We start from the raw sequence: 12447 nt of genomic DNA on the forward strand, positions 1-12447 counted from the left end.
TGGTTACAAGGGCGTCGATTTACTCCTCCGCTACCACCCAACAATCTAGTTAAAAGAGTCGACAAATTCTTGTTCAACTCAACTTACATTGCATGCACATGCATACGGGAGGATAAAATCTGGCCCAAGGGTACATCCGCAGATTCAAGGTGGCCCAAAAACCATGGCTTCAAAAACGAACTCGGGGGTTGAAGATGCCCCCGAACCAGCACAACTAGAAGCACACAGCAAGGAAGAAACAGTCCATCCCGACGACCTCATTGCACGAATATCCACCATTGACAGGGCATATCAGGCTTCACCTCCGGATGGCGGTCTACGAGCATGGTGCCAGGTCCTGGCTGGACACTTGATCGTCTTCAACACCTGGGGTTACATGATCAGTTTTGGTATTTTCCAATCGCACTATGCCGAGATGCTGTCCATGGAACCATCGGCCATTGCCTGGATAGGCAGCGTCCAAATTTGCCTCGTCTTTCTAGTCGGCACGTTTGCCGGTAGAGCCTTTGACGCCGGCTACTACAAGATTGCTCTCATCATCGGAAATCTGCTCCAGCTTATAGGAATTGTTACAACTAGCGTCGCTCACACCTACTGGCAAGTGTTTTTGGCCCAGGGCATATGCCAAGGTCTTGGGTGCGGCATTGTTTTTGCGCCAACGGTGGCCAACGTCTCTACCTACTTTTCCAAGAAGAAGAGCATTGCTATATCTCTGGGTGCTTGTGGCGGTGCCACGGGAGGGATGGTGTTTCCCTTGATGGCGCAGCAGTTGTTGCCAAAAATCGGCTTTCCATGGACGGTACGAGCGATGGGGTTGGTGGTCCTCGTTACGTCCGTCATGGTGTATCTGCTGGTTAAGCCAAGATTGCCCCCGAGGAAATCTGGTCCCATCGTGGAAATAGGCGCGTTCAAAGAGAGCACCTATCTTTTGTTTGCGATAAGCATGTTCTTTACCTTGTGGGCTGCATACTTTGCCTACTATTATGTAAGTCAACCTTTGAGCAAGACCATCAACTTAGCGTATACTTACTGTTGCCAGGCACGAGCATATGCTCTGGCCATCTTGGGCGGGTCGCAATCTACCTCCTTCACGATGCTGCTTGTTATCAACGCCGTCGGTATTCCAGGCCGCCTTGTCCCAGCTTTGATCGCTGACCGATACTTTGGCGCTGTGAACACCTTTATACCCATCATATTTTGCGCCGCTATTTGCATGTTTGGCTGGATTGGGGTGCGCTCCATCCCGGCGGACTATGTCTGGCTGTGCATCTATGGGTTCTTTGGCGCGGCTATCCAGGGCATGTTTCCGTCTACATTGGCCGGATTGACAAAAGATTTGAGCAAGGCGGGTACGAGGATCGGAATGATATTCACTATTGTCAGTGTTGCGGCTTTGACCGGGCCCCCTTTGGCAGGAAAGCTGATTGAGGTGAATGGAGGGAAATATCTGGGAGTCCAGATTTGGGGTGGTGCTTGTTTGGTGTTGGGAGGATTATTGTTGGTTGGGGCCAGGAGGGCGAGCATCAAAGACGAAGAGACGAAGTAATGAATGACATGACTTACGCATATAACCATATCAGACGCATAAATGCATTAAATAGAATTAATTATAATAGACTCAGATTGGTTTACTTCCATTTGATCTACTGCCCATCAGAAAGGTTGTGCCTGGCTACATGCAACTGGCCCCCACTTCAGCTCCGATTGGACATTTTGTATTTTTTGATGCCTCGACTCTACCATCAACCACTCCGTCCTGGTAACAACCACCATCACCAGCAACGGCATGTTCTCAGCTCCATGGATCTGTCGAAGCTGCACACGAGTGCTCCAGCGCTCTTACCAGCGTCAATTCGCCCGTTTCGCATCCAATGGTACCTAAACTCCTCCAACCACCACCTCCAAATTTGAACCGCCTCTCCTAACTCTTAACACTAGAGACACCCTCAACTTTGGCACCCAGTCTCATTCAACGAGCCAAAGCCCTCTCTGCCGAACACGATGCCCTACAGAAATCACTAAACGCCCTGTTTGATTCCCAAAAAGCCAAAAGGGCGGGTGAACTGCAACGCGTCGCAACCGCCCTCGCAGCATGGCAGAAATCGCTTTCCTCCATCCAGGAGCTGCAGGGCATGGCAGACGACGAACAGGATCCTGACCTGGCAGCCATTGCGCGAGACGAGCTACAGACCGAAGAAGCGAAGCTCGAATCGCTGGAAAAGAACCTCTCAACTAGTCTGACACCGCAGCATCCTTTTGCCGACATGCCCTGTATGATTGAGTTTCGCCCAGGGCCAGGCGGTCTCGAGGGCCGGTATTTCACAGACTCCCTATTCAAGATGTACAAGGCTCTCTGCATGCGACGGGGCTACCGCGCCAACGTTTTGAAATACGAAATGGCCGACGCGGCCGGCGACCAGTCGTCTTCCGCGGGTGAGAGTCCCGTACAGGAAGCCATTCTCGAGGTTCAAGACCAAGGCGCGTACGATATTTTCCGCAGCGAAGCAGGCATGCACCGCGTCCAACGAATTCCCAGTACCGAAAGTAAGGGGCGAGTTCATACGAGTGCCGTGGCGGTGTGGGTGTTGCCATCCTTTCCAGAGAGCAGTGCCAGCGACATAGACTTTGACGACCCCGAAAGCGACTTTTACGTGAATCCGCAAGAAGTCAAGATTGAAACGATGCGTGCGCGTGGCGCCGGTGGCCAGCACGTCAACAAAACGGAATCAGCGATTCGAATGACGCACATTCCCACGGGTACGACCGTGTCCATGCAGGATCATCGCTCGCAGCAGCGGAACCGAGAAGATGCGTGGAAGCTGCTGCGTTCTCGTATTGCAAGTCAGCGCGCCGAGCAGCGCATGGAAGAAGCGTCGAGATTGAGGAATAGCGTGCTTTCGCAAACTCAGATCACGCGAGGCGACAAGATTCGCACGTATAATTATAATCAGGATCGGTGTACAGATCATAGGGCTGCGTTGGATGTTCACAATTTACCTGACGTTTTGGAAGGCGGAGAGACGCTGGATCGGGTGATGGACGCAGCAAAGGAATGGCTGGTTGCTAAGGAAATTGAGATGGTTATTGCGGAGGAGGAGATCAAGGTCACGGACAAGGCGTGAAGTCAAAACTGTGACGATGACAATGTAGTATTACATGTACTATTACTCTGTATCATACAACGGCAGGTAGCCTGTATTCATAAGAGCAACAGGTAGTTGCTGAGTAGTTCACACGGAACCCATGACGAAGCTAGTAAATATGAAAGTCATAATAGCCTAATGGCAATATAACTGTGATTAGGTTATTCGAGGTTCCTACCAACGGTATCGTACATTTGGCCCGAAAAATGTATAGCAATGTATGAATCCCTGCTTCAAAAACAACCCACATACATCATTATCGCTTTTTCTTACTCCCGCAAAAACCCCATTTCCCACACGTGTCAAAACTTACACCCAAATATGTCCCATAGTTGCTGTATACATTCGCGCGACCAGTCGCTTGCCAAGAACAACAAAACAAGAGAAAAAACTCCGAGCACCTATTCAAATATAGCAACAGCATAAACCCGTAATAAAACTATGCATACAAACCGTGATTCGTTTGCCTTATACTTCTTCACATCAGGCCACCCAGGACAACTTTGCCAATGCTGGCCACTTCTGTTTTGACATGACCTCTGCTATGGTCTTCGAATTCCTTTACGACACCTTGCACTATAATCTTGCGCAATTTCGAATCTGCCTTGGTGAAGAGCTCGGCGACTGGTGATGAACATTCCCTTGGCGTGGGGACCAACGCCAAAAACCGTGTGTAACAATCTATCAACACGTCGCACAGCGTGGCAAAGGTCTCGAAGAAATCGGGTTCGAAGGGAAGAGCAGGCGTCAGCAAGTATGTATATTCTTCTCCGGGAAGCAAGTCGCTCTCGGACCCAGCAAAATTCATAACGGACGGTGCGCTGTTGGCAGCACCGGCGCCACCTGCGGGAGGAAATGCCTGCGAGTCATCAAGATGCATGTCTGCTGCGGATGTTGAGCGACGAGACTTTCCTCCGGGGCGACGGAACATGTTTGGTAATCGGGCTCGAGCCAGGGCCGCAGAAGAGTCGCCATGCATCTGTTGGAAGGAATCAAATTCGGACAGCAAAGAATTGAGACTTCGCAGAAATTCAATGGGCGTCGACGAGTAGAGGTCGTTAATCGTGGGAATGGAGAGGCCGAGGAGAAGATAATTTGTAGCTTTTCGGGCGAGTTTTCGAGAGTCAAAACATGACATTCGTGAGAGATCTTGCCGTTCGAAGAGATATGTGTTGAACCAGTAAACCCGGCCTTCATGACTGTACACAGGAGTTAGCCCGATTCCGCGTTGCGCCCAAGAGACCAGGAGGCAACATACGCTTTTCTCAGATAATCTAGAGTTGATATCCTCTTGTTCGCTACATCGGTAATCTGCTGATGTATTATGCTGGCCTCGCTTGGCTGCCACATGCTAGCAACGCCAGCATTCAACACGCTTGCAACTCCAACAGGTGTTGGAGGTGGGAAATAACCCCCGGCACCAGTATTTGCCCTGCTCATGCTTCCAAATCCACTACTGGCACCAGTCGGGCTAACAGGACTTCGAATGCCGTCATCTGCGCCATCAATGTCTCTCTTATCGCGACTTTGAACCTTGGCCGCGGCAGGGAGTGCGTAGTCGGGCAAAGCTGGCGGGGCAGCAGCATCGGTGACTATAGCATTCGAGGTCCCGGTTGAGCCGACAGAGGAGCCTCGACGTCGTGTGCCTCCAGAAAAGGAGGATTTCCGTGAGAATGACGACTTTCGAGACTCCTTGACGGGCCCTGAGGCAGGAATCGGCGGAGGCGAATGCGGTGGTGGATGAAGAGGATCGTTGTTACCCTCTCGCGTGGTTGGTCTGGAGAAGGAACTCGGGTTGGTGAAGACGCCCGCAGAAAAGGGAGAAAATATTGGCGTCGTCGACGATGTTGGTGTCGTTCTCTGCATGGCGGCGGTTGCGCGTGCTCGCCGCCAGATCCAGGGCTCGGATGGATAATGTCTGAGTGATTCAGTGCGAAGTGGATGGGCGGTTCACAAGATTGCCATCAGGGGTCTGGTTTGATGATGACAGCCGTCGCTTGGAACAGAATTCGTCCTGGCGAGCAAAGATGTCTGGTTCTGGTGTGCTGGATGATTCAAACGTGGAGATGACGGAAATCGATCCTTAAATAAATCCGTCAGCTTTATCCTCCCCAGAAAACAGAAGCCATAAATCAGACAGTAGGTGGAAATTCGACATCAAGGAGTCTGGTTGCATGGCAATGGCATGTGGTCTGGTGGCGCCCCCGAAAGCCAAAAGTCCAACATCTGAACGGGAACATGAACAAGTTGAGGGGTGACGCACCGAGGCATGGGATTGGCTGTTGGGGTCGGTGGTGCCTTGACGTACCTTTGACGTGCCTTTGACGCCGCGTCTGTACCTGGAGTCCTCGACCAATATCAATTGAGGCTGCACCTTGATCTGATCTGACCAGACCACATGCAGCTTTTCTTTTAATTTGACGAGACGCATGAACCTGCGACTCACTGCATGTACTCCGTATGTCCCCAACTAATTACCGACGCCTCACCCACCAGGATGTGACAAGCAGCCGATTTGACTCTATTGAGGTCTCAACGTTCAACCCAATATCGTCTGGTGTTTAACAGCCAACGTTGGGCCAGATTTGTTGTTGAAACCTTTGAGCCTTTGAGCTTCGCTGATGACGGACAAATGACCGATACTGCAGTCTGGCACAAGTCCAGTCCACAAGTCCCTGCAGCAAGTTAGACTCTCCCCAGAACTGTTGGAAGTACCTGGTAGCCAACTTACCCAGGTGTTTGAGCAGCGTCAAGTACTGCCAGTTCCGAGTTCCAGTTGACGCAAAGGCCCTCTCGTGATCAATTCGACTCTTTATATAGATGCACGTGCGGCAATCGCCTAGTTGCCGAGAGGCCCATTCCCATGGCCTGAAACAGTCAAAGAGGCGAGGTTACCAAAATCTCTAGATGGAAGATATGTGTATGATGGTGGTAGCTGGTAGAAAGTTCCTTCAATATAATCCCAAACCGGCCAATGTAGACGGCACATCAACATTCAAAACAACACACACAGGGTCAAAAGAATCTACAATTGGCGCAAAATATCTTACGACTTTCCAAACGCATAATTTTTTCAATGCCGTATTGTTCAATTTGGTTCACCTGCTCAAGTGGGACAAAACGATCGACATTTTCGCTGCCCCGATGTCGTCTATGCTGGACTTAAGGTTCTCCTAGATTCCCAATTGAGTCGTGAATGGTCCATCAACCAAACGCCATCCATCCATGCATGAAATAGCCTCGATACAGGGTGGCTTTCGTATCCACCCATCACTTATACTGATTTCGGAAAGTATTTTTCCTTTTTGACTTCTTCTCTTACATGTACTAACATTTCGGTATTGACCCTCAGTCTCTGCTTACGTTATATGTTCCAGCCCTGTTGAGCGTCCGTCTAAGCCCCTTGTTTCACGGTTCAAGTGCGTAGCGCGTATCAAGTTTGCAAAAGTGCCGTTGGGCATATTTGAAGTTTCAAAAACCTTTGGTCAATTCGCGTGTTTCGGGCAATGAGGCGCACTGTCACGTTACTACAGCCCTGCCAGAGCTTTGTCTTCCTTTAATTCCAGACAAGAGCTATGGCCTGTTTTGAAATAAGTTTTTGGCCGAGTCAAGCATACGTGACCATAAAATAGAATGCACTTGGGCTGTTTCATACAATGTAACATTTTATTTTCCGACGGGGATGTTTTCGGTGGGATTAAACTATTCTCGTTTGTTGTTTTATATTCGTCCACCATGAATATCTCTCATATATCTACATTTAAAATTAAATTGTACTATGCACACATATCGACATTCAAATCTGCAATTACGGCGTTGGTGATGGAATCGAACCGGTGCTAGAGCAAACACAGCCTTTGTCCGGGAGACTCGTGACAGGTGGGTGTTTGCAGGTTGCTTCGGGGGTGAAGCCGGCAAAGGTCGACGTAGGAGCGGGCTGTACCACCTCGGCCTTGATGAGCACCGGGATAATCTGCCCGGTGGATAGACTGAAAGGGCGGTGGTTCAATGCTGTTAGCAACGCGCTGATTTGGCCAGAATGGCTGGTCACGCTGATCCAGGTGGAGGAATCGTTGGTGAACACATCGTCGAGAACCGTCTTGCTTCGGGCGACTTGATGCGCATTTGTCTCCCCCTCATTGCCCTTCCACAGCTCGTCCTTCTCGGTGAAGCCCGTCTCAAACTTCCAGCCCGGCATAAACTTGGCAATCTCGGATTTGGTGGACCGACGATCGCAGGTGTGAATGCTGATGTCTTCACGGAAAAGTTCCTTGATAGTAGGCTTGAAGGGATGCTCGGCGGGCACTTTCAGTGTGCTGAATGTGGTGTTGGCTGTCTGAAGGCATCGCTTGAGCGGGGAGCTGTAGTAAGATTCAAAGTGTGGCATCTTTTGCTGCTCGTACAGAGACTTGTAAAAGGCGTTGGCCTTTTGGGCTTCCTTAAACCCGTCTGCTGTCAAGAGAGGATCCGCCCAGGTGATGGTACCGTTGCCCTCCAATTCAGCCCAGTAGCACTGGAGCGTGGCAGGCATAGTATTAGTAGGCAGGATGCAACGAGTGGCAAGTCAAGTTGAAGGGAGCTAGCTTGGGACTCACGTTCCATGCCGGCGTACCGTAGAAACTCTCGGCAACGTTGTGGTAGCCTTGGCCATGCCGGCCAAAGAAGAGGACCTTGTAACGAATGTTGTTGCTCTTGTCACAGTTGTGGTTAAGATAATGGACCCATTTGTTGAAGCGTTGCCACTGCGACTTGGTACCGTGAGGATCAAACTTGTCATCAGAGGGGTATTTCCTGTCTATCAGCCCAAAGTTGTGCTGAGCCTATGATCCGGGTTTCAGCCTATCGCCCTGGGCGAAATGAACTTGACGGCAAGGGGAAAGATGGGAGAGTAAGGACAATACGCGATTGGCTCTGGAGACTCTGGAGACATACATAGTCAAACCCGCTGGGGTTTGTGTTGGGATCGTCTTGAAGGAAATAGCCTCCGACGGACGTGTATTGGATCGCCTTGCCCTTAGCCTCGTGCCATTTGGTTGTCGCCATGGACTGCGATGCAAGACCCAGCAGCACTGGGAGGGCGGAAAGCTTCATGTTCGGGTTGATGCGGTGCACGGGTGCTCTGCGAATTCGTGACGCAGAGTTTATCGAACAATGAGAGACCCAGCGACGTAGATGCAGATGCACATGTTAAATATTGTGATGTTGTGGTGAATGCAACGTGAGCAGAACTGGCTCTTGATGAGTGACCGGCCTTGCCGCGTGCCTTCTGGACTCTAGCAGGGTCTGGTTGCGGAACTCGGTGAGAATTCGGGGCGCATTCGAGGCACTACATGCCAATGGCAGGACTGACGTCGTTTGGTGCGCCTGAGCCAACGCCAATGGATCGGCAACGTGCACAACAGTTCTGGTGCTCAACGCAGTAGTTCGTGGGCGAGCCACTTTCCATCATGAATAGGCTAAAGATGACTACATGAGCTATCGAACACCAGAGATTAAGGCTCAATATAAATGGACAGGCCTATCGTGCAAATTGTATGCTTCTAGAATGGCTAGGCAGTTTGATAATTCTGCCATGATACTGCAATTTCGGTTGCAAATGTCAATTGATCAGTGAGATGATACAGGCGACAAATGCACGTGGCTGACGCCTTGGTCATCCAGCATTCGTCCATGGTCAGATGTTGTCGTCGGTTGATGCCGCAGCCACAGCCAAATTGACCTGTCCATGAATCTATCACAACCTTTGTATGACTATCAAGTTCTACGATGCCACCGTGGTGAACCTGGTGAGATTCAATCGCTACTGGGCACGACAACCAACGATGAAATGATTTGATGGCTGGAATTCAATGTCAATTCATCCGTGCTTGTGAATTTGATGTTATTCCTCGTCCGTGGAAGGAGAGACTTGCGACGCACTTGCCCTGAACCACCAACCAGGACCCTGTGGTAGCCAACCAGCGTCTGGCCAGCGCCGATTGCTGCCCCGCGACAACGGACCCTGGAGAGATTGTAGACCAGACCAGACCTTCACATGTCTGGTTTGTTGCCTGCCTGTCCAGACCGAAATACCATCGCCTTAACCCACTTCCTCTCAAATCATCCTGGAAAGTAAAAGCGACAACACACAACAGCGGAACCAATTACCAACCGCATCGCGCGTCTGTAATCTTGAGGTGTACCTTCGCCATCTTTTCTTCCCCTTTCCCACCTCGTCAGCGGTCACTACCCCACCATGAGTGCTGTTTCCAAGGAGGGGCAACCACAAAGCGACCCTGCCCCTGAGCTGCTTGATGGCCGTATCTGGGTTGATGGCTGCTGGGACTTCTTTCACCATGGTAAGTTGGAGATAATTTCAAAGAGTTTACTGGAGTTTCATGGACTAACTGGTTCTACAAGGCCATGCCGGGGCTATGGTGCAAGCCAGACAGCTTGGAGATGAGCTCTATGTCGGTGTGCACTCTGATGAGGAAATCTTGGCCAACAAAGGGCCAACGGTCATGACCTTGGAAGAAAGGTGTGTGGCACTGATTTCTCCGCAAAGCCGGTCTCAATCTTCTATACAGTTCTGACTTTTGACATAGATTGGCGGCTGCAAACGCGTGCCGCTGGGTTACCAAGGCAATTGGCCATGCGCCATATGTCACCGAACTTCCTTACATCAGTCACTATGGCTGCAAATACGTTGTTCACGGAGATGACATTACGTCTGATAGCGACGGAAATGATTGCTACCGCTTTGTGAAGCAAGCCGGTCGCTTCAAGGTGGTGAAGCGCTCCCCTGGCATCTCAACCACAGATCTCGTTGGCCGTATGCTGCTCTGCACAAAGACACACTTCATTTTTTCTCTGCAAAAGATGCTCATCGGCGAGGAAGGATACGGAAGCCCGGATGAACGCAAAGCCCAAGGAAAAGCCATGCTAGAGCGCATGAAACTCTATGCGACAGATGAGACCGCAAAGGCCCCTGGGGCAGATGTGTGGTTCTGGAATGCTTCAACTCAGGCCAAGGCGGAAGATACCGAAGAGGAGACGGGCGTGTTTGAAAATCTTCTTAAAGGACCCGGCCCTCAGCCTGGACAGCGGATTGTTTACGTCGATGGTGGATTCGACTTGTTCTCGAGCGGTCACATCGAGTTTTTACGCAAGGTGCTCGTTGAGGAAGAGGAATTGGCGCGAAAATCGGGATGGTTTTCTGAAGAAGCTAAGAAGAAGCGAATCAGTACCAGCGGAAAGGATTATGGTCCAGCATTCGTCGTCGTCGGAGTTCATGACGACGAGGTGATTAACCAGTGGAAAGGTGTCAACTACCCGATCATGAACATCTTTGAGCGCGGTCTATGTGTTCTGCAATGCAAGGTATGAATGGCCGCGTTATAACCCTGCCCAGCTGATCAAGAGGGGGGACGGGGCCATGTATGTCCCTTTACGTTTTGTGTGTTTCTGACATGTGGTCTAGTATATCCATGCCGTCCTGTTTGGGGCGCCATTTACACCAACCAAGTCATATCTCGAGTCACTGCCATGGGGTGTTCCGAATGCTATCTATCACGGGCCAACTGCCTTTATGCCTCTGACATACGATCCTTACACGGCACCGAAAGAAATGGGCATCTACCGGGAAATCGGCCACCATGCCTTCGCCGAAGTTAATGCTGGCGAGATTGTGCAGCGCATCATGCAGAGTCGGGATAGATACGAAGCGAGACAGCGAGCCAAGGGCGTCAAAGCAGGAGTGGAAGCTGCAGCTAGACAACGAGAGATATTGGAGGAGGAGCAACGCAGCCGAGAGGCAGAGCGCAGCGGTGCTGGCATTGGTACCGGTACCAGTGCGTAAGGCGTCAGGTGTGGCAAAAGCAAACTTCATTATTGTTGTGGTTGATGAGGTTTGCATATTGCATATTACATATTGTGCACGGGTGAGATGATATGTGAATATTCAAGTATCACAATCCCCGTCATGCGCCTATCCCCCCATGCATTTGGATCGGAGTTTTCCGTTGTGTTTTGTTTTTGTTGTGCTCATGGGATCACTGCGAGTTGCAAGTAGTTTTGTTGGATGGACTCTCAACAGAGACAGAGGCACAGAGGCGCACCTGACAGGATGACGAGGCGGGGCAGGTTCATTCAACAGGGCCACCGTATGCGTGCGAGACGGAACAGCCAGGTCGGACGTGGTGACGACGCGAACATGGCCAAAGTTGGGGATGAGGCTACGCATGGGAAACAGGTAGACGATGGTGATGTGGCAGTCTCTGAAAAGGGAATGTCGGGGGTATTTGAAGTGAATTGTTGGTCGTGGCAGTTGAGCGTCTGACTGGTTGATCGTGTCAACCATGGTGAACCGTGGTGGTTGAAAATGTGGTCACGTTGGCGGGTGTTTCTGGTTTTAATTACATATCAATTTATCTACAAGAGCCTGTTTGGCATCTTTCTTTCCTTTTTGCCCTTTGGTTGGAGGCACGGCAGCTGATTCGCATTCTGCACAAGCCAGCAGCTACGTGTTAAAAAGTTTGTGTTACCCAACAAGACGTTGATGATATCATGGGCTTGCGCAGTTATCCGTGGGGCCCGAGACTGGCTGTGAATGGGCCATCGGGAATGGGGTTACCGTCATTGATGATGGTGTGCTAGCATTGGCCGCAGGGAAAGCTTGTTTTGGATTGCGTTTGTGAAGTTTGGTGGTGTTTTGTCTGGATCGGTTGATGGGATAGGATGGCCAAGATGGCGTGGAGGAGTAAAAGTGGTGGCTGTGGGTGGACCATCTGCAATTTGCTGTCTGGTGTCGAGATAGTGGTGAAGTCGGCTATCCACGGCGGTTCACTTGGTGCAGCCAAAATTCCGCCCTCCTGCCACCAGCAAGAGACTCTGCCTTTGTTTTACGAGATGAACCACGAGCCCCGTAGCAAATGTTGGGTGACGAGTTTCATTAGCATTGTCATTTTCCCCGGAAACGCTGACGGCATCTTTGTCCATGGCACATGGGGGCAAAGCGGGGTGCACGACAATTTGCTTGATACACGACACTGCACTACGTGATGCCCTGTGATAATGCACACCGCCTCAAATGACCATGCACCCCCCAAGTTTGCGGCTGCGGGAACCCGGGCGGTGGGCTCTCGAGATAGAATGCATAAGTGAGATAAGCGGGACAAGATGGTGTAGTTCTTCGCAGTATGTGCAGTTGGTCTTCATCTGTGATGATGAGATGAAGTATGGGGTAAATGGAGCGAGATGGCCTGTGTTGAGAGCCAAGTCATGGAGGGTTCATTGAATGCTTTGCATGGAAGATGTCTGTCCTTGG

At 50.7% G+C, this 12447-nt stretch overlaps 5 protein-coding genes across 5 annotated transcripts; 3 read left to right on the forward strand and 2 right to left on the reverse strand.

Annotated features, from left to right (window-relative positions):
* Nucleotides 1-163: 163 nt before the first annotated feature.
* Nucleotides 164-3122, forward strand: VFPPC_09284 (peptide chain release factor 1; the record flags this gene model as incomplete). The annotated part of the gene is made up of 3 exons (XM_018287846.1): nucleotides 164-985; nucleotides 1040-1349; nucleotides 1939-3122. The coding sequence occupies 3 exons, from the start codon at nucleotides 164-166 to the stop codon at nucleotides 3120-3122; spliced, it is 2316 nt and encodes a 771-aa protein (XP_018139146.1).
* Nucleotides 3123-3621: 499 nt separating this feature from the next.
* On the reverse strand, nucleotides 3622-5009 carry VFPPC_09283 (hypothetical protein; the record flags this gene model as incomplete). Its single annotated transcript, XM_018287845.1, has 2 exons — nucleotides 3622-4342; nucleotides 4402-5009. The coding sequence occupies 2 exons, from the start codon at nucleotides 5007-5009 to the stop codon at nucleotides 3622-3624; spliced, it is 1329 nt and encodes a 442-aa protein (XP_018139145.1).
* Nucleotides 5010-6951: 1942 nt separating this feature from the next.
* On the reverse strand, nucleotides 6952-8234 carry VFPPC_16513 (phosphoglycerate mutase; the record flags this gene model as incomplete). Its single annotated transcript, XM_018294266.1, has 3 exons — nucleotides 6952-7656; nucleotides 7739-7963; nucleotides 8076-8234. 3 exons carry the CDS (start codon nucleotides 8232-8234, stop codon nucleotides 6952-6954), a joined length of 1089 nt encoding a protein of 362 aa, XP_018139144.1.
* A 1144-nt stretch (nucleotides 8235-9378) lies between these two features.
* On the forward strand, nucleotides 9379-10980 carry VFPPC_09281 (cytidyltransferase-like domain-containing protein; the record flags this gene model as incomplete). Its single annotated transcript, XM_018287844.1, has 4 exons — nucleotides 9379-9481; nucleotides 9543-9660; nucleotides 9728-10502; nucleotides 10603-10980. 4 exons carry the CDS (start codon nucleotides 9379-9381, stop codon nucleotides 10978-10980), a joined length of 1374 nt encoding a protein of 457 aa, XP_018139143.1.
* Nucleotides 10981-11202: 222 nt separating this feature from the next.
* Nucleotides 11203-11460, forward strand: VFPPC_16512 (hypothetical protein; the record flags this gene model as incomplete). Its single annotated transcript, XM_018294265.1, has 1 exon — nucleotides 11203-11460. The coding sequence occupies one exon, from the start codon at nucleotides 11203-11205 to the stop codon at nucleotides 11458-11460; it is 258 nt and encodes an 85-aa protein (XP_018139142.1).
* Between the last annotated feature and the right edge of the window lie 987 nt (nucleotides 11461-12447).

This window comes from Pochonia chlamydosporia, chromosome 7, assembly GCF_001653235.2.
Source record: "Pochonia chlamydosporia 170 chromosome 7, whole genome shotgun sequence".
NCBI lineage: Eukaryota > Fungi > Ascomycota > Sordariomycetes > Hypocreales > Clavicipitaceae > Pochonia > Pochonia chlamydosporia.